The sequence below is a fragment of the Lissotriton helveticus genome, chromosome 4_1 (assembly GCF_964261635.1).
Source record: "Lissotriton helveticus chromosome 4_1, aLisHel1.1, whole genome shotgun sequence".
Lineage (NCBI taxonomy): Eukaryota > Metazoa > Chordata > Amphibia > Caudata > Salamandridae > Lissotriton > Lissotriton helveticus.
Genome location: NC_136063.1, coordinates 1,394,645,838 through 1,394,669,498, shown reverse-complemented (window position 1 = coordinate 1,394,669,498; position 23,661 = coordinate 1,394,645,838). Strand labels below are relative to the sequence as shown.

Genomic DNA, 23,661 nt, shown 5'->3' with positions numbered 1-23,661 from the left:
ACTGTCCAACATCCAGAAATGTCCTGCTGTTTCAGACACTCACAACAGGATGGGCTCATTTCAGACAGCTAAGCAGGCACATAGAAGACGCTAAATCTAACACCCTTACAGCATACCTCTTCAGCTGGCGATACACTTGGGAGCGTGCCTCGTCCATATCTGAAATCCCAAGTTTTCCACGGGGAATCAGGTCAAATATTGATTATTTTCACATGAAAGGGAAAGGGTCTGTCGTGCGTGCGACACGACAGGGTCCTGCAGTGGAACACTAGATTGTGGTTTCTTTATACTCACATTTTAATAATCTTAATTTAAAATGCAAAGCGTTAAATGATTTTCAACCTACAAATCCATTTACCTAAAGCTACATTTAAATTACATTTTGAGACTGGAGAGTCTGTCACCTCTTCAAAGAATACAAAAGACCACAGAGCAGTTAGGTGAGAGGTCACTGCATGCACCTAAAACGTTATCATAAAAACGCAGGCGGATACCCGACCACGACAGCTACCCCCCAAGCAGAGAAGCGTTCGCTCGGGCTCCAGTCTCTCCAGTGCTGGGTAGCTGAGGGTGGCCCGCCCCCTGCAGGCACCGGCTCGCGCCCCACGCACCTCACGGGTAAGCTTGGCTCCCGTCTGTCCCGTTTGCTGCTCGGCTCCCCGCGCGCCAGACCCCCCACGGCGCCCAGGGAATGGACCTGTCTCCCGATTGGCTGTCACCTCCGTTCCAAGGCTCGTAGGCGCCCGACGCTCCGATTGGCTCCGCTCCCTCACAGACCCTCCCCTTCTGCCATTATTCCCCTCACCGTACTAGCTTTCAGAAGGCTTCTCGGTGTTCCATTTGCCCCGCCCACCTCGTGCTTATAAAAGAAGCGGCGGTTGAGTGCTACTGACAGTGCAGCTGGTGCGTGGAATGTTTAATCGTTGGAGCTGCTCTGAGGAAGGCAGTTACGAGCGCGGCGCGTGCGTCTGTTGTTGTCTATAAAGCTGCGGGGAGACTAAGACGCGCATCTCTCATCCTGACCGGATCTCCGGCCGCCCCTCCGTTCCCTCCCCGTCCAATGAAAGCCGTCGCCCCCCTGCCGCCGCCGCCCCAGAGCCGGAGGTCCCCCACGGCTGCCCTCTTGGGCTGTGGAGAGCTGGCCGTGCGCCACCTGTACTCCCCGGAGCCGAGTCCGGCGCTGGGCAGGATGCAACCGCCGCCGGATTGCGGAGCGGGGCCCGGCGAGGAGCCGCCCGCTCTGTGCCTGCTGCAGCACGACATGGAGGGCTGCTACAGCCGCCTGCGGAGGCTGGTGCCTTCCATCCCTCAGCACCGCCGTGTCAGCCGGGTGGAGATCCTCCAGCACGTCATTGACTACATCCTGGACCTGCAGCTGGCCCTGGACACGCACCCTGCGCTGCGGCCGCCGGCCCCCACCAGGACCCCCCTGGCAGACCTCAACACAGACCCGGTGAGACCTGGGGTGCGTGGAAGTGACCAGCCAGGGTGCCATCATCCTGAATGGTGATCTGATGAGATATGGTGTGTGAGAGGACACTGGGGGATGTGGGGTCCATCCCATGGGGTCTGTCTGCCATCATCCTGAATGGTGATCTGATGAGATATGGTGTGTGAGATGACACTGAGGGGTGTGTGGGGTCCATCCCAGGGGTCTGTCTGCCTTGTATGACTGTCCTGTGTTCGTACATGTGGACTGGTGCCCTATAAGGTTATGTCAGTAGCTGCTAACACTCGTGGGCACGATTGATGCATGTGCATTCCGTCCTCTACAGGATGGGGTGGTGCCTGCTGACGGGCTGTCAGTGTCTCCCTGTGCATAATGTTCTCGTGTGCCCAATGGGCCGGTGCCCTTGCGCACGATGGGCTGGTATTGTATTGTGCCCGTGCACATGACAGGCTGGTCCATGCCTGCATGTTCCGGGAGGGGCCTGCACAGGTCTTTGCATTGTCTGCCGCTTATTCCCTGCACAGTGAGGACTGCTTCGCCCATCCTGCAAATGCACGGATTGGTACCCCTCCCCCGTCTTTGCTGGAATTCTGTATCCGTCCTTTGTATGAAACCTGTCATACTGTCTCAGCTGCGCAGCGACTGGCCGCCCCTCTTACACTCGTCAAAATATCCACCCCCCTCAACCCCCCAGTCACGGGTTACAATAGGTGAATGTGCCTCGTTGCCAGATGTCAAATTATAAGCGCCCCCAGTCAGCCCTGCACCCTTCCACCTGTCATATTAAGCGTCACACCGCCAGACAACCCACGTCTCCCACTGCAGGGAGGCTCGATTTCTCAGAAAACTCAGGTTCTTTTATTCCATAACGTGAAGTATCATTCCACCCATACCCAATAGCCCTGGAAAGTACATCCCCTTACCTTACAGTGTTTTTTTATTCAGAGTAAACAGTTGGATGTTTTGCATTGACCGAATGGATGCGCTCTCGCGTGATTTACCAAACTTGGTGTGTCCCGATCCGCAGCTGTAAGAAGGCCTATCCGGTCGGTGGGTGGGGACCGAGGGCAACCTGTCCTTTTAGAGGAGAATCTCGTGCGATCAGGGTGTGTTGTCATATACACCTGAGGTAAAGTGTACTGACCGTCTTCTTTTTTGTGTTTTTTTTAGGCGGCTTCTGTGGTCAACAAACAGGGAGACAGCATCCTGTGCCGCTGAGTTGCTGCAAGGTGAGTCTATCTCCACCCCTCACCTCTGGGTACAGGCGGGCTCCATCCACCTCGCCACTCCATTCCAGTCTATGTGCACTAGAGACCATATTACTGCCTGTCCGGGTGGTACCTAGCAGGGTTACGTGAGGCTAACGTATGTATCAGCGTACCATGATCGTAAAACAGGCCTATGTGACAAACCATCAGTTTTATCTGCATTATTAATTGGTTATGAGGTGCGGGAGAAAAAAATCACTTATGTTTTCTGGAAATTTTAAATATGCGAACCAGGGTGTGCAGTTTATCCCTTTTCCAAACAAGGATACATGTGTTCAGTTTAACCGATGCTGTATTGGGAAGCCCGACCAACGCCCGCACTTTAATTTAACTGTCAATCTCAAAAACGTAGATTTATAAACCCTTAGTATGTATATTTAATATGTAGGCTCTTCTGTAGCCCAGCCGAGCACGCACCCTGCCGATGAGGGGTCCCTGGGAAGAGATTAGGTTGAATGTGGCAGTGAGAGGTTTAATATGTTATTTATTAACCCGCTGGTTCATTACCCTCCATTTCAATGAGTGGCCCCCGTGCACGCGTTGAACGCATCCTGGTTTCCATAGAGAGGTCAGCGGGTGTGCCCGTACCTTTATACTGTTAGCAGAGACCCCTGTGCAGTGATACCACCCCCGAGGCAGTGTGGGTTTTTTCAGGCTGGGCACTGCGCCCGCTGCCGCAGGGGAGCTTCGTCCTGGGAAGCCCCGCTCCTCTCCTTGCAGCCCGGCCTTCTTTTTTCTGTTTTTGGGCTGTTGATCAAGCGTGTCCCGTGTTTTTGTTGGTGGCGCCAGTCAGTCTGGAAGCAGTGAGGTTCACACACCCCCTTCTATTCATTCCTCTTCCCACAGGTGTGCGGCCCAGGCTGAGCCAGGAGGAGAGGCAGAGGCTCCGCCGACCCGGAAGAAGACAAAGCAACCCCTATTGGCGGAGCCCAACCAACGACACCCACCGAGACCATCCACCAACCCCAAGCCACCCGCACCAGCCACCCGCAGAGGCGTCTTCACATTCATCGTGTGTGTGTATGTTCATTGTGCACTGGGTGCAAATCTACGTGTCTGGACTGGAGCGAAAGGCACACTTTCTACGTGTAATTACAACTTAAGCTTTACTAACCCACCGGTTCATTGTAGATACCTTAAACGAGACATCTATTGTTTTAAAATAGATGATTTTCTTGAAGCTAGGGAGTGGGGAGTGCATTTTGTCCCACGCCCCTCTTGCACGAATGTTACATATTGTATAGGCGAACGATGGCATTTCATAATGTGTATATAGAGATGTTCTATACGTGGAAGTGAGAGAAGTTATATGCTTTAATAGACTACTGTAATTATGGAATATTTTTAATTAAAATATTATTTTTATGTAAATACATTTTTTAACGAGTGGGGATGTCACTCGTAAAAACAATGATGTTGACCTCGTTTGGAAGCTGCTCTTATGATATAGAATGTGTTTCATTTCCCCCCACCCCGCCTCCCAAGTGTCCAAGTGCACTATAAATGTACCTCTTCTAGGTAGCGCCCCGCATGATTGCATGACATGAAATGTCCCAGGTTGCGACTACATGGAGTCCGTGTGCGCAGTCAAGACTTTTGGTACGTCATACACCCCCTGACCTTCGTTGTGACCCCCCCCCCCCCCTCCCATGGAGTCGGTAGATGGTATAAATGTACCCCTTTTATGTTCAGTATGCTAGAAGGAGCAGAACTCGGTTTAACATTGTTCCAGCATCGTTCTTAGCCCCCAAAAATCCATGCGACACTTCTTTCTCCTTGCTGTGCGTGAACATGACCTTCGCTGTGTGGCATGCTGCATTTTGTGTGAGGAAGAGGCAGTCTTCTGCTTGCAACCAAAGGGCAATAGCTAACTATAACTGTAGAGTCGCTGTTTTTTTAATTTCCTTCAAAGAAACCGAAAGGGCAGTTTATATATTACAGCTGAAAACCTCATGGAGCGGTGTTAATCTTAAAAGACCGTTTTAATCTGATTTAGATAGACCAAAATTTCTAATGACCTAATCAAGATTGTTTTGTTTTTTTCTGTGTACAGCCTTGTTTTATTTCCATTACAGCTGTTTACAGTTGAAAGACTTTAATATGTGAGGTGTAATTTTTACATATGAGCATTAAACTAGATTCTACCTGTCTTGGAACACGGTTGTGGGTTTCTTTTTTTTATTGCTGCCCATACATTGTGCACGTTCAATGTATATGGAACTCTGGGGTGCTGATGTTGTACTTGGTCACTACATATTGATTATGCACTTAAAATTGAGCCTGCTGCAGCTTGATTTAAGGTGGTATCATAATAGCACATTAAAAACAAAGGCAATTTCCTCGATGTATAGCTTCCACTGACTGATTTTCTAGCGCAGGATTTTACCATATCCACAGTACTGGTAATTCCGCCGGAGGTTGGTGTAAAATTACACTCATGGTAAATATATTACCGCAGTTTTGTGGCCGTTTATACATTGCACAGCCTTCCTAAATGGCTCCATCATTGTTTGTTACAAGATACTTATCAAATCTCTAATGTACTAGCCATTTTTATGTGCTTTTATGAATGTGAATGTCTAAGGATATTTGAGGTAGCTTTGCATTGTAAAACATTTGCAAAGAAAAATGGCAATGGCTCCTACGTGGAACCTTTTCTGCAATTCCTGTAGAGCAGGCTGCTGTGCTTGGATCAACCTCACCCAAAATTCTGAGTAACTCCGCATGGAGTGTTTCAGCTCCAACTGGAGGGTCAATGGTACGAATAGATCGCTGAGACCCTTTTTTTGTTCATTCATTTCTTGAAGTTGGTTTGAGGACTTCCAGGACGCAAGGTCTGTGCACAGTGCAATGATGGCAGCATAACCGCACTGAGTCTTATTTCAATACGGTCGTCTAGTACGAAGCAGTCTAGAAGTTTTGGGGGCAATTGAAATTGGTGACCCCTGGTTTAGCCCCAGACGCATGAAAATGTAGCGAAGACAATGCTGTGAACAAAGTGTGCACTATCCAGGTGTGGTCAGGGTCATCAGCGGTGTACTACTGTATTTTTAGCTTTGCATGGTAGTGTAAGTTGCAGGATGGGGGTCTGTGGTTGTATGTGGCATGCTCTTGCTGTGTATGAGTTTTGCCACACCATTTTGGATTCTGTCCAGTTAGCTCTGTGATGCAAATTTGCAGCAATGTCCCTATGTAGAAACATTTCACCTGATTAGGGTTTTATTTTAAGGTACACATACAATTTATATTTGAAATCCAGGCCACTCACTTGTTTTCTCTGGGATGTTTTTCCAAAAGCTAACCCATAATCTGCCAGACACTGTACTTTAGATTAATTATAGCTGTTATTTTGTGTTTATTGTTAGTCGCTGGTGTTCTTGGTGACTTTGTTCACCCAGGCCCTTCACATGTCATATTTTGTTGACAATCCCAGGAATCTACTTTATTCAGATGCAGGAAATGCATTTTTTTCCCTACTGGAGCTGAGCATTAGTGACAAATGTTGTGGTTTAATCAATTTCCGGCCATTCTGCCATGTCGTTACTTATTAACGTCTCCTATTGAGCTACCACCAGCGAGGTTACCTACTGGAATTCAGCCGAACTTTGATGCTTCCCTCAACAGACTTCTTTGAATCATTTTCTCAATACTTTTTGTGCTTGTGCTGTGTTCAAATCCAAGGCCGCACTTCGGAACTTAAGTCGTTTGTCTGATTCCACACGTATTTTATTGACGTTTGGTTGTAGCATTTCTTTTCAAGGTAGTGCCCGTTTCCATTCTTTGAACAATATTTCAAATGAGCTGTAAGCCTTTTGCACAACACTTCCAGCCTTAGCACACAGGTCAATGATACGTGCTGATTTGCACAAGATCACCCACGCTTGGTGAAGTGGGGATGCTGGGATTAGCAGTCATGTTTCTCTGTTCCACCTCAGTGCCGAGAGATCCCGCAGTGGGTAAGGCGCGCAGAATAAGCGTAATCAGACATACATATCAGCTGAACCATTTTTTTATGTGAACATTCCAAAGCCATGTTCTTCAGTGAGGAAGGGATCAAAAGTGCATCGGAATGCAGGGATGGGAAACGGATGGGCGCTTGTGGGTAACAACTGCCGGTGGCTAAAGCATTGTTGCCACATAATGGACACGTTAGATCTGGTCACGGGGGTCGGGAAGACCGACTGTTCGTATACGAACAAAGAGATGAGTTGAAAGCGCAGTTCCAAAAAATAAGGCCTGTTTCTTTTTGTTCTCAACAGTGATGCAGCACAAACCAGTCCAGTTTGAAACTGAAACCCACTGCTGTTTATTGCCAAGTTCTCAGTATCTGCAGACAGTCTGGAACTTGTCTTCAGAGCCCTGCTAGTGGTGCAGGCCCCTAACAAGTACAGTGTGCTCCACATAGTTCTGCTCTGAAGCATAAATAGCTTTCAGTGCTGGTGTTTTGTGTTTGTTGGAGGGAAGGGTATGATTTCTGGCTGAACCATTGTTCTTCAGCTCTCAGCAGTCTTCTGGGATACGTCCTCGAGCTATTAACGTCAAAATGCACGATGTTCCAGTTCTTTTGTAATAGGCTGTCTGCACACTGCACCTTTTTGAAATCCTCCCTGGGAGGGGAACAGCACAACTGCCTTTGAACCCACCGTCTGTTATTACCGAGAGTGGGGGTAACTGGTCTTAAACAAATCACGTGACCCTGTCGACGTATGACCTGTCACTACGTGGGGGCATAGTCCCTGCTTTGCTCTTTTCCAGGAACCAATCTGTTTCACAACCGAAGCTGATAAATATAAGAGCCCTGGTATTAGAGGCATCATATTGAGACACAGCAATGGCCGTCCAACAAAAAGAGAAACAATCCTAACTTTGTTGTGTTGGGACTCGCTTCTTTCCCTGACTCCTGGGTTGGATTTAGTCTGTAAACGAATTATTTTTTAAGTAGAGTAGAAGGGGACTTTTGAATGTTGAAGAAAAATATGAATTGCTGATGACACATACAGCCCGGTCTATTTTGGAGTTGACTACTTCACATCAGAAGAGTTTGCAGTTTAGAGGAAAATCGACTTCCACAAAACAGGCACTCACTGTGAGTAATTGCCATAAGCCAACTGTGCAAACATGTGCGAGTCAAGTCAGGCACAAGATTGCCAACGGTGACCCTGCATATTGAATAATTGATCAAATGACCTTTTACGAGGACTTAAGCTGATTGTTTGTGGGTGTGTCATTTACTGCTTATTGAGATCAAGAGTTATCATTGAGATTAAAGTAGTTCTTTCAAAATAGTACATATAACATGGGCTCTGGGGGGTGGAGCCAGTAGCTGTCCATCCAACTTTCTGATTTTGAGGACAGTCGTAGATTGTGCGGGAGATGGGTCCTATTTTTTATTATTTCTTTCTGTACCTGCAAGAGGTAGTGTCTAATCCCGCCTCTTTATTCGGCTGGAGTTTATAGCACATTGGAGGGCACATTTATGGCACTGTAATGCATGGCCAATGAGTACTTGATTACATGCGACCTAAACATGTGCATCTAGTAATATCCCATTGAGGTCTTCTGTGCAGTACACAGCTGATTGGTTTTAAGAAACTGATCTTGCAGACCTCAGGTGTGGCTTGTAGTTGCATCAACATGCTAAATTTAGAAGTGGTGATAGAATTCCCTTGTTTGAGTCCAGCAGACTCCACATACTAACATCCAACAGGTTTCATAGAGCAGAACACCAAAAGATGCGTTCAACGCAACTGACCCATGCCATCTGTACTCAACACTTCATGCGCACTAATGCAGACATGTATCTTCATCTGCTGGGCAGTGGGAATGGCTATTGATGTAGAAGATGCATTAGCAATTGGCAAGAAACAGCCCCAGCTGCAACCGCAGCAACAGCAGAAATCATACACCGGCCGCTCCATAAATAGTACATTTCCACCTAACTGAAAATAACCTACGGACAATAATCATTCACCATCCACTCCATAAAAAGGCATTGCCACCTGAGAATTGACCGAAGCACAAATATCATTTACCTGCTGCTCAATAAATAGGACATTGCCACCTAACTGAGAATAACCAAAGCACAAGAATCAGTCACCTGTAGCTCCATAAATAGGACATTGCAACCTAACTGAGATGACCAAAACACAATAATCATTCCCCGGCCACTCTATAAAAAGGCATTGCCACCTGAGAATAACCAAAGCACAAATCTTATTCCCCTGCTGCTCCATAAATATGGCATTGCCACCTAACTGAGAAGGACCAAAGCCCAATAATCATTCACCTGCAGATCCATAAATTGGACATTGCCACCTAACTGAGAATGACCAAAGCACAAGAATCAGTAACATGCAGCTCCCAAAATCGGACATTGCCACCTAACTGAGAATGACTGAAGGACCATAATCATTCACCAGCCACTCCATAAAAAGGCATTGCCACCTGAGAATGACTGAAGCACAAATATAATTCACCTGCTGCTCCATAAATAGGACATTGCCACCTGAGAAGGACCGAAGCCCAATAATCATTCATCTGCTGCTCCATAAATAGGACATTGCCACCTGAGAATGACCAACACACAATAATCCTTCACCTGCTGGTCCATAGATTGGACAGTGCCACCTAACTGAGAATGAAAGAAGCACAATAGTCTCAATTCACTGAGATTTTGCTATGATTTACCGTTGTATTTATGGAATACTCCTGCACTCTAGAAGAAAGTCAGGAGTATTGCAAGCAAGTGTAAGCCTCACCAACTCGGCAAAATCTTTGCAAAGACTGTACTGCCCACTCTGGCATTTCCTCAGTGGGCTGCAGGGCAAGGGGCTATTTTCAGAGCATGTAGGACTAAAATGGCTCAACCATTGCTTGGTGGCCTCAGTGTGCTGGTTTGAGTGTTTTCCTAGGCGGATGTTGATTTCCAGAGTGGTCCTGATGTTTGTGGATTGCGATCAGCATCCATAGCACGCCATCACAAGCAGATTCAGTTCACGATCTACTATGGTAACCTCTGTAAAACTACTTGTAGCATTTTAACTTACCTCATCTGCTGCTGACGTGTTGTATTAATCGTTATATAGTGCCCCTTTCTGTCTGGTGGGAGACTCAAACAAACTTCTGTGATTCTGAGCAAATCACCCACACCTAAAAAAAAAAAAAAATTCGAATGTGTCCGACTCTACTGCACCTGGTGCTCATGTAAAGCGCCCTGATACCTTCGGATCGAGTTCGCGCTATACAAAACTGCAAATAATAATAATATATAGACCTTGCCTAGCGAGAACTCTACTGCTACTGCAGCAAGTTGAAGATGACACCACACCCCTCCCCCTCGGGCCTGTAGCACTCCAGCCCAGAGCAGGGAATCGATGTTGTGCTGCTGGAGCGGGCAGGGCGGTGCTTTATGTGGAGTCATGCTGGCTGCGGTTGGTATTTTCAGCAGTCGCCACAGCTCTTTTATATTGACCGCTCAGAGTGCCTCGGAGCTCTGCCCACCTCATGCTCATGGGGAATCTGGCGTTCAGCCGAAGGAATGCCTCAACGGGCCCGAGACGCCTCCTTCACGGAAGCATTTTCACGACCTGCATTTGCATGACAATGATAAAGGTTAGCAGTCCAGCTCCCTGGCTGGCTTTAACTGTGAACATCCCTGTTTGGGAAAGCGGCGTGACGCAAAATGACGTGTCCCTCTGCAGAACCGGATGAGGGTCCTCGAGTCTCCCATATTTCAGCGGTATTTATTGGCCATGGGCTGGTCGCTGGACCCCAGAAGTAGTGGGGCCCCTCTGCGCTATGCCTATAGTTGGAAGTTTACTGTTCCTTGTCGCAGCGCTACACGGGTAGTAAGCACTATAAATTACAAGAAGAGATGCCCCCCTCCTTGCAGGAATGCAACACGGGACGGTGGGGCTGTGGAGGACGATAAGTGACCTTCTGTCAACATTTTCATGCGTTGTGTCTATTCGAGACATTTCCCTGTTGTAGAAATCACAGCCGTTAATTTACAGGACTGTTTCCTGGTATCTCTGACTGCAACGCGGGGCCCTCGTGCCGCCCTGTATTATATTAATCTAAATCTGTGGCCACTTTTTACCCCCTGTACTGCCCACCCCTCATTTTCTGCTGGGTTGAGTTGTTCCCTTGGGGTATGTTTGTAATTGCAGCCCCACACAGTTCACATTCACTTGAGAACCGCAGCTACATTACGGTAAACTGCTCAGTTCTCTCCAAAATGGATTTCTCAAAAACACCTTACTATGTGTACGTGTATATCGACGTTGCCTTTGATTGTTTCACGCTGATTTAGTTGCCCACTCCTGTAATCTGAATTCTTTGGAGAGGCAAAAGGTGTCATACAGGGAATAGAGGGCCTATATTTTTATTTTATTTTTACAACAGACCAAATTGTTATCGATAACAAGTCTAATAAGATCAAAGACTGTTTAACATAGTTCAAGTCAATTCTTGATTTAATTTTTCGACTGATTTTACCATCAGTAATTACTTGGATGTGTAAATGGTATTGTCACATTAAATGAACTGGTCTCCCACTCTGAAAAAGGGGTTGGTAAGCAAAACATCCATGACAATTTTCCAGAAGGCCTGCAATTGTGGCTTTTTGGCTTAGTTTGTTGATGATGCATGTGTCCTTCCACTCAAACACCCACAAGTTCTGGTTCTGCTTTTATACTCCTGCAGTGTGGTTTCCGCACGAGGTTTCTACAGAAGGTGATACTAATGTCACTGACCCAATATGTGGTCTAATCACTAGCTATAAATCTCAACAACCGGATACCATTCTTAACCACGGATACCATTCTTAACCACGGATACCATTCTTAACCACTGATACCAAAGCCACCGGCTGAAAACCAACCAGTATCCGTAAGGCACCGCCGACTCCCATCAGTTTCACCACACCCTACCACCTGTGTAGCATCTTCCCACCAGTTTGTAGCAGGCCCCTTGGCTTGAGAAGAAACATAACAGCTCAAAGTCAACCCAATAAGCTAACACCACCCTACATTTTTGTTAAAAATCCCAATAGTTCCTGCCTACATGGGATCAGGGGCGCAGGTTGGTCAGTAAGATTGGGCCGGGGGTGAACTTGAGATTTCCCAACAATCACACTAGAGAATCTTGTGAAAATACTTTATATGGGAAGCAAGGCTTGAGGGGGACCTAAGGGTTAGTGCGTTAGGAGTACTTAAAACACAATATGTTTAAAACCATTTTTTTTTAGACCTTCAAAACACACAGAAAAGTGAGTGTGTGTGTTTGTCTGTGCAAAGCCAAGGTGAAATCCGAAGGACACAACACCATACCTGACTTAAAGCACTTCTATCCAACTATTTATTAAAGAATACATTTTTTAGTGGGGTGTAACACCCCAAATACACCCCCTCCCCTCGAAACTAAACCCCTTTATGGGATCCAGCATGCTCGGTTTTCTAGGGGGTGACATCAATTCCTCTCGAAACAAGTCACCACGTCAGCTTTGCTGAAACTGCTCTTTTCTGGAGGCTCCAACCTGTGAGGCACAAACGCACCATTTAAACCTACCTACATTGTTGCACTTGCCCGGATGTAATGCAATATCAAAGCAAACAGTGATGTGTGTGAATGCCGGGTAATGTTTTCATAGAGCACTGTGCATATTGAAACAAACTGTATTTGTTCTCCCTGCAACAGGTGCGAGAGAACACCTGTGAAACTTGAAGTGAGCAACTTATTTGAACCAAGCCCCTCGGGGAAGGGCGGGGGAATCCTGCTGAACAAGGATGTCGTCTCGTGTTTTCTGCCGCGTATTTGTGGCAACAAGCACAAGGCCAAGCAAACACACCACTTCTCCCACCAGTTTTCGGCCTGCCAGGTTCAGGTGCTTGTTATTTTGCCGATAGAGCAGGGCGGACGGGGTGTCAACGCCGTGCCTTGGCCGCATTATTTGCACAGGTGCACTGGGTGTTGCCGTACCTGGGGACTGAGAACCAGCGCGCTGCAGTTGGCTCTGCTGACTAACACGCGCAGCAAGCGTCGTGCCAGGCCTCGAGATATTTATTGTCACAATACTCAGACGGATAGAGGAAATTATAAAGTTTCCCAAGACCACCCGCTCTCCCGCTGGGCAGACTGACGTGTTTTGGTTTTTATGAAAATGGACAGTTGTTGCAAAAAGAAACATGGCGCAGGAAGCTGGCTCAGACCAGCAACCACTCGCGGTAGTCACAGACGCTGAGGGCAAACAAGCACACGTCCTGACACTGACAGGAGCTTGACAGATAGAGGTGAACCTGAAAGACAGGGCCCTCTTTGCTGCACAGTGTCATACACAAGGCTCGAAGCAATATCTGTATTTATTTAGAGAGAAGCAGCAATATTTTGCACAGCAACAACAGCATGGTGCATATGTCATAACACTCATTCAAACAGCACACTTCAAAATTAAAGGCCACATGTAGCAGAAAAGCATTTTGTGATGACCAAATGGCGATTTTTAGAGAATCAAGGCCCATAGGTACATATGGTTTTGCATTAACTAATTTGCAATTGCCTAATTGGTAACCGCAAATTAGGAAATGCAAAGCCAAGGGTGCCCGGGGGCCTAAGGCCCCCCTGAAACACCCTCCTCCCCCAAAAATGTGCACATGTAAAGCGCACACATGCCCTAGGGAGGATGTGCGCTACATGGCACTTTGAAAAATGCATTTTTCATAATTTGCACATGGTTACCATCGACTTGAAGTCGATGGTAATAGCATTTTCCTAAATGCACAGTTTGCATTTAGACAATACTTGGCACATGTGCTAAGCGAATCGCAAATTGAGATTCCGTTTTTCTAGTCGCAATTTTAGGTAATGACTATTTCTGTGATTACCTAAAATTGTGACTACAAAGGCTGAATGTTTCAGTTATCTGCCTCTGAGGCTAGCCGCCCGGCTTCAGCAATGGTTCTGATCAACGTGGAGGGTGAGATTTGTAATGAGAGGTGAGGGGGCAAGAATAAAGGGCAAAGAGAGCCTAGTCTTTGTCTTCCACTATTTGGCTACATGTGTTTTAGCAACTTTTGAGCTAGAAACATTTTTAAATTAAAATTTGCAGTTCGTACAGCAAATGATGGATTGTGTGACATATGCGGCAAATCCGTAATTATGCGGAAAATGCCACAGTGTAAAATCACATAATTCCAGTGGCCCTGCATATAGGCCTCTCAAACTAGGCGTTTCCCCTCCAAACATGCCTGGCCCTTCATTCTGTACACCACCTCCTTACAAGATAACAGCAATGAAAGTGGCGCCCTATCTAAATGGCAATGGCAAATAGGAATTATTACCTGAAAAAAGTAAATCAAAAGCAATTCACATCACAACATTCTTAGGGAAAACCAATTCTGATTTACATTTTGTCAGATCAGCACATATGACTTGTTTTGATTATGATGTGCAATGTTTTTGGGTACAAAATAAGATCCTCCAAGCACAACTAGTAATTTAACCAGTTTAAGCATGATTGATACTTACTTAATTAATCACTGTTTTTCACATATAATTTGTAATCACCAGCCCAAAGCTTCAACATGCGAAACAAAAATAAAACTGGTGAATCAAAGTACCTTCTTGCAATTTAGTTATCTGTTCTGAGACCCTGATGTCTAGAGTTCTTTAGAACAACACCGAGTATCCTTACTCTAGAGAGGAGGAACAGGTTTGTCTGTTCATGCTCTACCTCAACATAAGTGCTAATAAAACGAAATTATCCCATGGTCACTTGCTCTAATAAACCTTGACGGCAGTTGAACTCAGGTTCACACGGTGCATATTGAAACAAGCCCTTTGCGTGGCACCTGGGGCGTAGTGTTCCTTTAACGAACAACATCTGCTATTTTTTAGGTACAAGTAAATAATGGAATGAGCACTTTATTTGCAGGGTTTATGGGTCCTCTGGCATCCAATTAAGGCTGGTTGGATGTGGTTGAGGAGGTAAAACACTTGGCACGCCACTAACTTACAAATAGGGCTCCTGGGCTCGCGTCATCAAGAAAACGCCAAGCCTATTATTTGATCCTGCCCTGGATATTTTTATGGATGCTTCACGTGGAACCTGTCCAGCTGAAACGGAATGGCGAGAAAGGAGGTGGCGGTGCAAACTAATAGAAGCACATCATCCTTGTGGTGATCCCCCACAGGGTTCTGCTTGCTGGACTTTGGAGCAAAGTCCTATATTATTGGGACAATGCACCAATCCTTGTTTTTCCTGATTTACTCAGAAGCCTTCACGTGCAGTAGTGATCGCCAGAACTTCCCACTCTAACCACCTATCGTAGGCAGAATTGCATTTCTTTTTTTAATAGGTCATACATTTATAGAAATGCTTCAAAAAATTAACTAGTCATAGTTTGGCATTGCACTTCATCCGGACAAAATAGCTCACTAGGTTGATACATTCACTGCCTGAATTTTTGTGCAATCTTCAGGTCAGAGATTGAAATAAAGTTCATTCAGAGTGCCATCCTCCTTAAGTTAATGAAGTAGGTACTTTGATTTCCGAAGCATCCAAGGGGTCTGTGTGATTCCTGTACTCACCCTGTGTTCCATCGTGGGCGGACTAAACGTCTGGATATTTCCTGGTCAAGCACGACCATATAGCCCCAGTTGGAACTTTAGACTTCCAAGCACTTCATTTTGATTTCATCTTTGAAAATTCATATCTTGACGTGTGTGTGTTGGATTTATGTCACTAAGGACTAGTTTTACTCAGATATATATTGGCTAGTTTTTTAAACTGGTTTGAAGTACTTTTGTGGTGTTTTCACTGTGTTACTTTCTGTGTGTGTGTGTGCACAAATACTTTACACAGTGCCTCTTTAGTTTCGACTGACGGCTCTGAGCCAAGCAACCAGAGGGTGAGCACAGGTAAACTTAGTGTGTAGTACACTTACCCCGACTAGGATTGGGGTTCCCTACTTGGACAGGGTGCATAATACATAACTCTGCCAACTAGAGACCCACATTTCTAACGCGTATGTAGACCACAAGGAACGTTTTATGGCTACAGAATAAATTATAAATTCATAGTAAAGCCACATTTAAAGTAAACGATACAGGCGAGTGAAGGGCAAGAGTGAGAAACTGAAAGGGCTGTTTCTCCTAAATGTTTAAGCTTCATTGTCCATAGGGGATTGGTTTCAAAGCATTTTTGAATAATGCAATGAATAAGGATTTAGTAAGGAGGTAGAGTAACTCTCTTACCACTCCTAGACTAGGAGGGCTCATTTTTTATACTTGTGCTACATCCTCCTTCCATGGCACAAAACTCCACCTTGGGCATATAGGGCGTAATTACGATGTCAGGCGGACTGCCACTGACAGGCTTTGTGGTGGTCCATCTGCCTGACCGTCAGCGCTTCGGTCTAACCGCCGCATTATGATGCAGGCGGTCGGACCCTTGTGGGGCGAGGGATAAACCGCTGCCGCTGACAGGATCTACTCATCCCAACGGGGTGGCGGTCGGAATCGCAATCCCTAATGACTGTGGTGCCAAGGCAGGCACCACCGTTGGGATTACGATGTCCCTTTCCGACAGTCTTTTCATGGCGGTCGGACCGCCATGAAAAGGCTATCAGAAACGGACTTTGGGGGCCCGAAACAGGGCCCCTGTCCTTTTTAAGTGGCACTGGGGACACATATAGTGACCCCACACACATCCATGCACAGTGTGCCATGCAAACATGCATGGCTCACAGTGCATGGATGTGCACAAAGGGCTCTTTTACACTGCGGCTCGTGCTGCAGCCATTTACCAGCGCAGCAGCACAATCCGCTGCGTTTAAAGAGTACTTTTTTCCGACTGCTATCCCTGCGTTCACATCATAATTGGGCAGTCGGACCGCGGCCTTCTTATCGGTCGGTCTCCTGAACAACATGATAGCGGGTGGTGGTCCGACCACCTGTTATCGTAATCAGGTCCATAGTGTGTTCTCTTGTGGCAGGAAGGTGAAAGCTGTTGGGTCATGCTGGTATTGTTGGATTTATTTGCGACATTCTTTACCATGAACAGCTGAGCCTTGCTAAACATGCAAACTCTTATGTCACGCGACCATTCACATAGTAAATTATCTATAAGTAATATACGGAACAATCTGATGTCCACCAAACTGACAAAACACAATGACACAAAAAACTGCTCCAGTCGATGAACATCCCTGAACCGTATGTGAGGTTTCCCCGATACCAGAAGCAAAATCAGACCATACAAATGGTAGGTATATTCTATATTGATCATTTGCCACGAAATGGTGAGGTCACCACAAAATAGTCAGCTGGGTTTCCATCAATGTCAACACCTTTTATTATATATGAGATCTCTGGCAGGTCACACTGCGCTCGAAAATGAATACACCCAATGCAAGACTGAAATTAGTGACTGGATAAACAGATGACAAAATGCAGCCCAGAGGGAAGTGCAGTACTCATTTCTAGTCATAGAGATTAAAATGTGGACAAAATGAGTGGTGGTTCTATGAATGCCTCTTGGTCTCTTCTCATGCATGCCAAAGTTCTGGCCAAGGCAAGCTAAGCTCCTTTGTGTCCATGTAGGCACAGATGGTGCTCAGGGCACATGACTATGCCATTTCCTTCAGGTAGTATGCAAGAGATTTGACTACACTCCAGGCTATCTCCCTTGAATAATGACACTATTGCCTCCCTGAAGGAGTTGGCAAATTGGACTCCCAGTCATCTCAACTCCCAGCTGTGAGGACCATTGGACTATGATGTACAGAATGTGCTCAGATGACCATCATCTAAAAGCAACACCGCTGACTTTGATTACATCACTTCTTTTCATGTCATTCTTAAAATATTTATTCATTTGCAGACTTCAATTTTTATATACACACCATTACTGGGAGTTGACATAGAGATACTATTGACCATACTGTCGGTGAGGCCATCCTTGACATCCGTGGTAGATACTGAGCATTTAATTGTGAAATATGCCACTGACAAACTGTTCTGTGTAAAGAAATAAAATTCTCTGAACATAGTCAAAAACTTGGCCATAGGCAACCTGTATAAGCAGTAGCAGCTGATGTTATGGAAATGTGGTGGAGCAGGGGCAGCACAGGAAGGGCAGCGCGGGGGCATCGCAGGGTGGGGCAGCGCAAGGGGACTAGAATAAAAAAAAACCTTACCTGCTGGTCTTCTGCTCACCGTGCTGCTCCCCGGGCTTCTTCTCTGTCGCAGGCAGAACCCCTCAGCTTCCCCTGCGGTCAATCCCAACCCTGTTCTCACCATAAGAGCAGCGTAGGGATTGGATGGAGTGCACTGGTTTAGCGCTCCATCGGGACATGGGAGACTGTGCCTGCTGACCTCTCCATACAGCAATACAGCTGGGCTGGAGAGATATCAGTGCACATGACGGTTTGGTCGGCCCGCTACCCCTTCTCGCCCTGCTGCAGCGATTTGGCCCCGCCCCCAAGACAGCCGCGGGACAAAAAATAAAATGATCTACACTTAGATCATTTTATTTTTCGTTTGCCTCAGCGGACAATGGGGCGATGCTCCTCCGCCATAGCGGAGGAGCCTCCTCTGTGTATAAGGTTCAGCTCATACCGTTGACTATAAGTTACAGATCATTTTTCCTCCAAGATTTGGCAGTTTTTCACAAAATCTTACTGTTAAATTGGTCAGACCTTTGTGCTATCTGTTTTGGCACATCTTGTCTTCTGGCCCATCACCTAATGCACAGAATTTTCCTTGAGCTCTTGATTCTGTATTCCTGTCTCTGGTCCTTGGAGCTAAGTACACTTCTGGTGAACACTTGTGCTTTACAATTGGGAAAAAAACAACAAGTGATGGACTGAATGTGGATCAATGTCACACACTCCCCCAGTCAAAAGATCTGGGCCCAAATCCATCGTTTTTTTGCACTCCACACCACCCTGGGTCAGATAATGGCTTTATGCAAATCAGCTCTGACCCTGTTGCCCCATGGGAACAGTCCAGTCCGAACTACAACAGCCACCACTTACAATTGGGGTGCATGCTTACATACTGTAGCTCTTCTAGTGTCCTTGATACCAGTGTTTCAGCCACAAGGCCCGCTATGATCTGGTCTTCCATATTGCACTACACGAGCCTCCTCACTCACTCACTAAAATCCTTATAACCCCATATGCTCCAGGTGGGGAAATCTTATATCTAATATTTAAAGCTGATAGGGCATGGAAAGAATGTGTTTGGTACGTCATCGTCATTTATGTTTTTTGAAGTGCTTCAACCCCACATTGGCCATCGAGGTGAATGCACAGAAACTTATTGCAGTCAGTTGATAGTTTGTAAAAACAAATTAAGTACCAAGGCCCTCCTTGGAAGGCCAGTGCACTCTGCACCACCAGCGGATGTACTAAAATAACACATAACCATCGCAGTCCTACTAGTGTGACAAATCAGACTATTTCAGGCCACACAAAGCTATAATAATGACATTAGAGGCTGGTATTATTCCTTTTCAATATATATTGACTTAATAAACACGTTCTTGCACTTATCTCAAGATTTAAAAGACAGCACCACCATGTTAATGGACTGTCACTAGAGCCAGTTCTGGCAAATAAGTGCTGGTGCCAAGCACCGGAAACCACCTGTACAAATTAAGCAACGATTGCAGGAGACATAGAGCTAAAAAGTGATGTTTTTATTTACTTTCTGAAGGTTAGAAAGTTATGTGTCTTCTGGCTTTCGATTGATAAGGAGTTCCATAAGAAGCCCTCCAACACTTCAAGCAGTGCGCCTTTTGCCCTCGTTCTGTTGACTCACTTGAGTTCAAATAGTTGTCTTCCTCCAGATCAGATGTAACAAATAGGATTATTTCTTGAAAGGTGCCAAAGACAGGACTGGTGGATTAAAGTCAGACAGATCATAGCTGAATTAAAATGTAATACAAATTATTCTTCAGTTCTTACCAGCTGCACCTGACTATTTTATGGTGCCCCTCAGGTCCTAAAATTTTGGTACCAATATCTTGGGATTGAATGATCATGGTTGAAAAATTCCATTTCAGGAAGTCTGAGTGGATCTTAGGCTAGCCAACTGACAGGTCCTGGTAGCCCAAATCATAAAAGATCTATAACTTTTAAGCTACTAGTCCTGGTTAAGAAGGGCTAATGCTGAATATCTCAGGGGACCAGGTCTAACTCCTTGGGTTAGGGTGAGGGACTTTCTGGAACTTGGAATTTTTATCGCTGGTTCTCACCATGATAGCATCATCGGGTCAAATGTTCTTCTGCCTGGAGGAGTCATTCTTGCTGCTAGTAGGGTTCGGATTCATGGGCATTTTCCCAGTCCCTACTTTAATGAAAGAGGGTGTTGTTCGGAAGAGCAAGCCTACCTAGGCTCCTGCCTGCATTTGAGGCTACCATGACTATGTGCCACCAAGCAGATACCACACCAGATATGCTAATCTGATGAGGTCCTTGTGTAACTCAAATATTTGGGTTCTGTCCTATCCAAAGGGGCACATAGGGGAGCACTGGAGTATTTCTTAATGGCCTTTTAAATTAGGGGCCCATTGAATACCACCTAAAAACATAATTGTAGCAGAACTTGGAGAAAAGGAGGGGACCGTTGGACAGAGCAGAGGTGGACTTGAAAGAGTGACTGAAAGTCTGACTTTAATTTCCAACAAAATCATTATTATAACTAGTCATCACTTTCAAATAGTAAACTCTCCTTTCTGAATGTAATTATATTATTTGCTAAATTGTGTTTTGTGTTCCTGTCTGGTATCCTGGCATGCAACACCTTCAAAACACAAGAAGTGGTCATATCTTTTGCATTGTATTCACCATAATTCCCAATCTAGAGTCTTGTGGTAGATGTTTGCTTTAGATGGCCCTTCACTTATCTTACTTCCTGCTCTTCACGGCAGTGCCAGGGTACTGGCTCACAGGTGTCAGATAAGCAATGTCCTATTTTGGGAGGCTTTTGCTTAGACTATTTTTTGTTTAATATATGGATTTTTTTTTTATACTAGCACATCACAGAGGCATAATGATCTATGCACAATATATTGCTTAAAATCAGATACATTAAGTATCTAGGGGCAGGCTTACAGTATTTATCAGTCCAGCACATAGGGGCACATTACAATGGCGGTCAGACAAGGGTCCGCCTACCATCGCTGCTTACAGGTTGCCAGACGACAATGTGTTAGTGGTCCAACCCACCCTATTATGATACGACCGCCGTGCAGGCGGTCATAAAATGCCTTTTTCTACTGCTGCCTGGAAAAGGGCCGCAGCACAAGCCATAGTAGAAATAGGAACTTTTGAAACACCCATGCACCATGTGCCACGCACCATGTGGTGCCTGAAACACAGTGCATAGATATGTGGGGGGGCACCACATGCGTCCCCCTGTTCACTTAGCAGTGGTCTGGGGGTCATGGGTCCTGCTTGCGGTCCTCAAAGTCTGTTGCTGTCTGCCTTTTCATGGCGGTGGGACTGCCATGAAAAGGGGGAAACATCCTTTACAACGAAACTTTTACAACGCAGTGCTTTTACAACGCAGGTTTTACAACGGAAACCATTACAACACATTGCGCTAGGGGCGCTCTAGGATAGGGAATAGATTTAATTTACTATCCAACACCTTCCCCAGTGTCCACGGGGACTGTAGTTGGAATAGTAAATTAAACTATTCACTATCCAGCACCCCAAAGCGCTCTGCGTTGTAAAGGTTGCGTTGTAAAAACTGCGTTGTAACAGCATGCGTGGTAAAAGCATGCGTTGTAACGTCATACATCCATGAAAAGGTATATCGAAATTATTATATAATATAAAATAAAAAATACATTGAGATCCTGATGGTGGTGCCTGAGCAGGCACCACCTCCATTCAGGATCTAGATTCTGACATCCGCCCGACGGGATCAGTAAATCCTATCGGAGGCAGCGGTCCGGCCCCCAAGATTCAAAGGTCTGACCTCCTGCATCATAATGCGGCAGTCGGCCCGAAGGTCTGTCTGTCGGTGGGACTGTCACTGACGGCCTGTCAGTGGTGGTCGCACCGGCATTGCGATGATGCCTAAAACTTGTGAGGACCACTTATGCACCCTCCCTAGCTAGCATGTGCAGCTAAGCTATGCAGGTAGTGCGGGTTATAATTGCAGTGATAAGTAACAGCATTCATTAAGCAATGTTAAATAGACACACATTTTGCTTCATGCTAATTATTCATAATTTGGCCCATGATTTTTTTTTGCAATGATTTTCTTTGACACAGGCAGCAGGCATAGTTACATCAAAAGTACTAGTTGTTCATGAACACTCACTATTTAACATTTGTGCGTTTCACAGATGCTTTAAGGGAAAGATTTTGGCTGAAAATGTTCATAGTTCTTGGTGGGGGTAACCTTTTTGTTTCACATTCGCACTACACGCGGTTTATGCTTTTTGTTCAATCTTTTGGCACTCTGTTCACCATTCCCCAAATATTACTTCCAGACAATAATGGCTCATTCAAGCAACTGCTAAAATACATGTCTCTTCCACGACGATGTTAACTCAAGCCCCTCTTGTCTACCTAAAGGCTCTCCCCGCATTCTGGGTGCCCTGGGGAAGCCTACTTTTGTTTGCAGTTTTATATAGCGCGAATTCGACCTAAAGTATTGAAGCGCTTTACATGGGCACCAGATACGTTACACAAGGACGCATTCACTTTAGGCAAGGGAAGGGCCGTTGCCAGATTCGAAACCAGTTTCCCAAGTCCAACCTCGGAAGATCTGCCCCTTACGCCACATCCTCTTTTTGGTGGGCCCACTGGCACAGGCCAGTCACCTAGCGTTTCTTCTGTTTCATACCCTGCTGAGAGGATACTGAAATCAAATCTACTGTGAATTGATAAATAGGCTTACCATCAACCTACCAGAGGAACCTCAGTATACCTATGTTGCTTTCCGTTCCAAATTAATTTAAAGGGGGATTATATAAGCTAGAAATGAGGCTGTCCTTAACAGTTCCACATATAAAATACATCCACACCAAGAACAGTGTAAGGATTATCAAGCTAGGCAAAATAGAATTTTGCCTCCTGGAGCGCTCACCATACAGCAAAAAAGGCATTTTTTCAGACCTTGTGGAATCCTTTTTTGCCACTCGTAGGTGGTGCCCCAAGACTTATCAGTTAGCTGTCACTCTTCAGCGTCTGCAGTAGCACTGAGGCCAAGAAGGGTGAAAGGTCTTTTATTACCCAACAGTGGACCATTTTCCTGCTTGTGTTTAGTGCCCCTTGCAACTTTGCCCTAAGCATGCTGGGACTGATTAGTTGTACTACTATACCCAGGCTTCCTTTAGGGCCGTAGCTATCTGTGGTGCAGCCCATGCAGTAGCACCGGGGACCAGAAGGGCGAGAGAGCCATGCACACTCTGCCCCAAGTGCGGTTATTTAGAGGCCTACCACTCAGATTTTTTTTAACACAGAGCCTGCCTGAGGCCTAGCTCTGTGTTCACCCTTCAGATGGGCATGTGTGGTGCACTGGGATAGAGGGAAAAGGAGAATAGAAAAGAGAGAGAAAAGGGGTGAAAGAAACTGAGATGGAGAATAAAAGAAAAGAGATGCGGAGGGGAAAAAGTTACCATGTAGAAGGGAAGGATGTAAGAAAAAGAAAGGAGGTAACGAAAAAGAAAAAGGTCAAAGGAAAAGGAAATGGGCCAGTAATAAGTATACCAGGGAGAGAAGAGTGGAAGGAAATTAGAAGTGAGAGAGAGAAGATGAGAAGAGACAGGCAAATAAAGAAAGGGAAGAAAGAATGGGCGGAAGGAGACGGGATGGGGAGCTCAAATGCATAGGGAGGAGTGAAGGAAAAAAGGTCGATTTTTGGAGAGACATATTCAGTGGCGCAGCTATTATTCATAGAGTAGCTGTAGTGACAGGAGGTCCA

At 45.8% G+C, this 23,661-nt stretch overlaps 1 protein-coding gene across 1 annotated transcript; it reads left to right on the top strand.

Moving 5' to 3' along the window:
• Positions 1–867: 867 nt before the first annotated feature.
• Positions 868–4,874, top strand: ID4 (inhibitor of DNA binding 4). Its single transcript, XM_078687938.1, has 3 exons — positions 868–1,453; positions 2,621–2,679; positions 3,565–4,874. The coding sequence occupies exons 1-2, from the start codon at positions 1,061–1,063 to the stop codon at positions 2,666–2,668; spliced, it is 441 nt and encodes a 146-aa protein (XP_078544064.1). The 5' UTR covers positions 868–1,060; the 3' UTR covers positions 2,669–2,679; positions 3,565–4,874.
• The last annotated feature ends 18,787 nt before the right edge of the window (positions 4,875–23,661 follow it).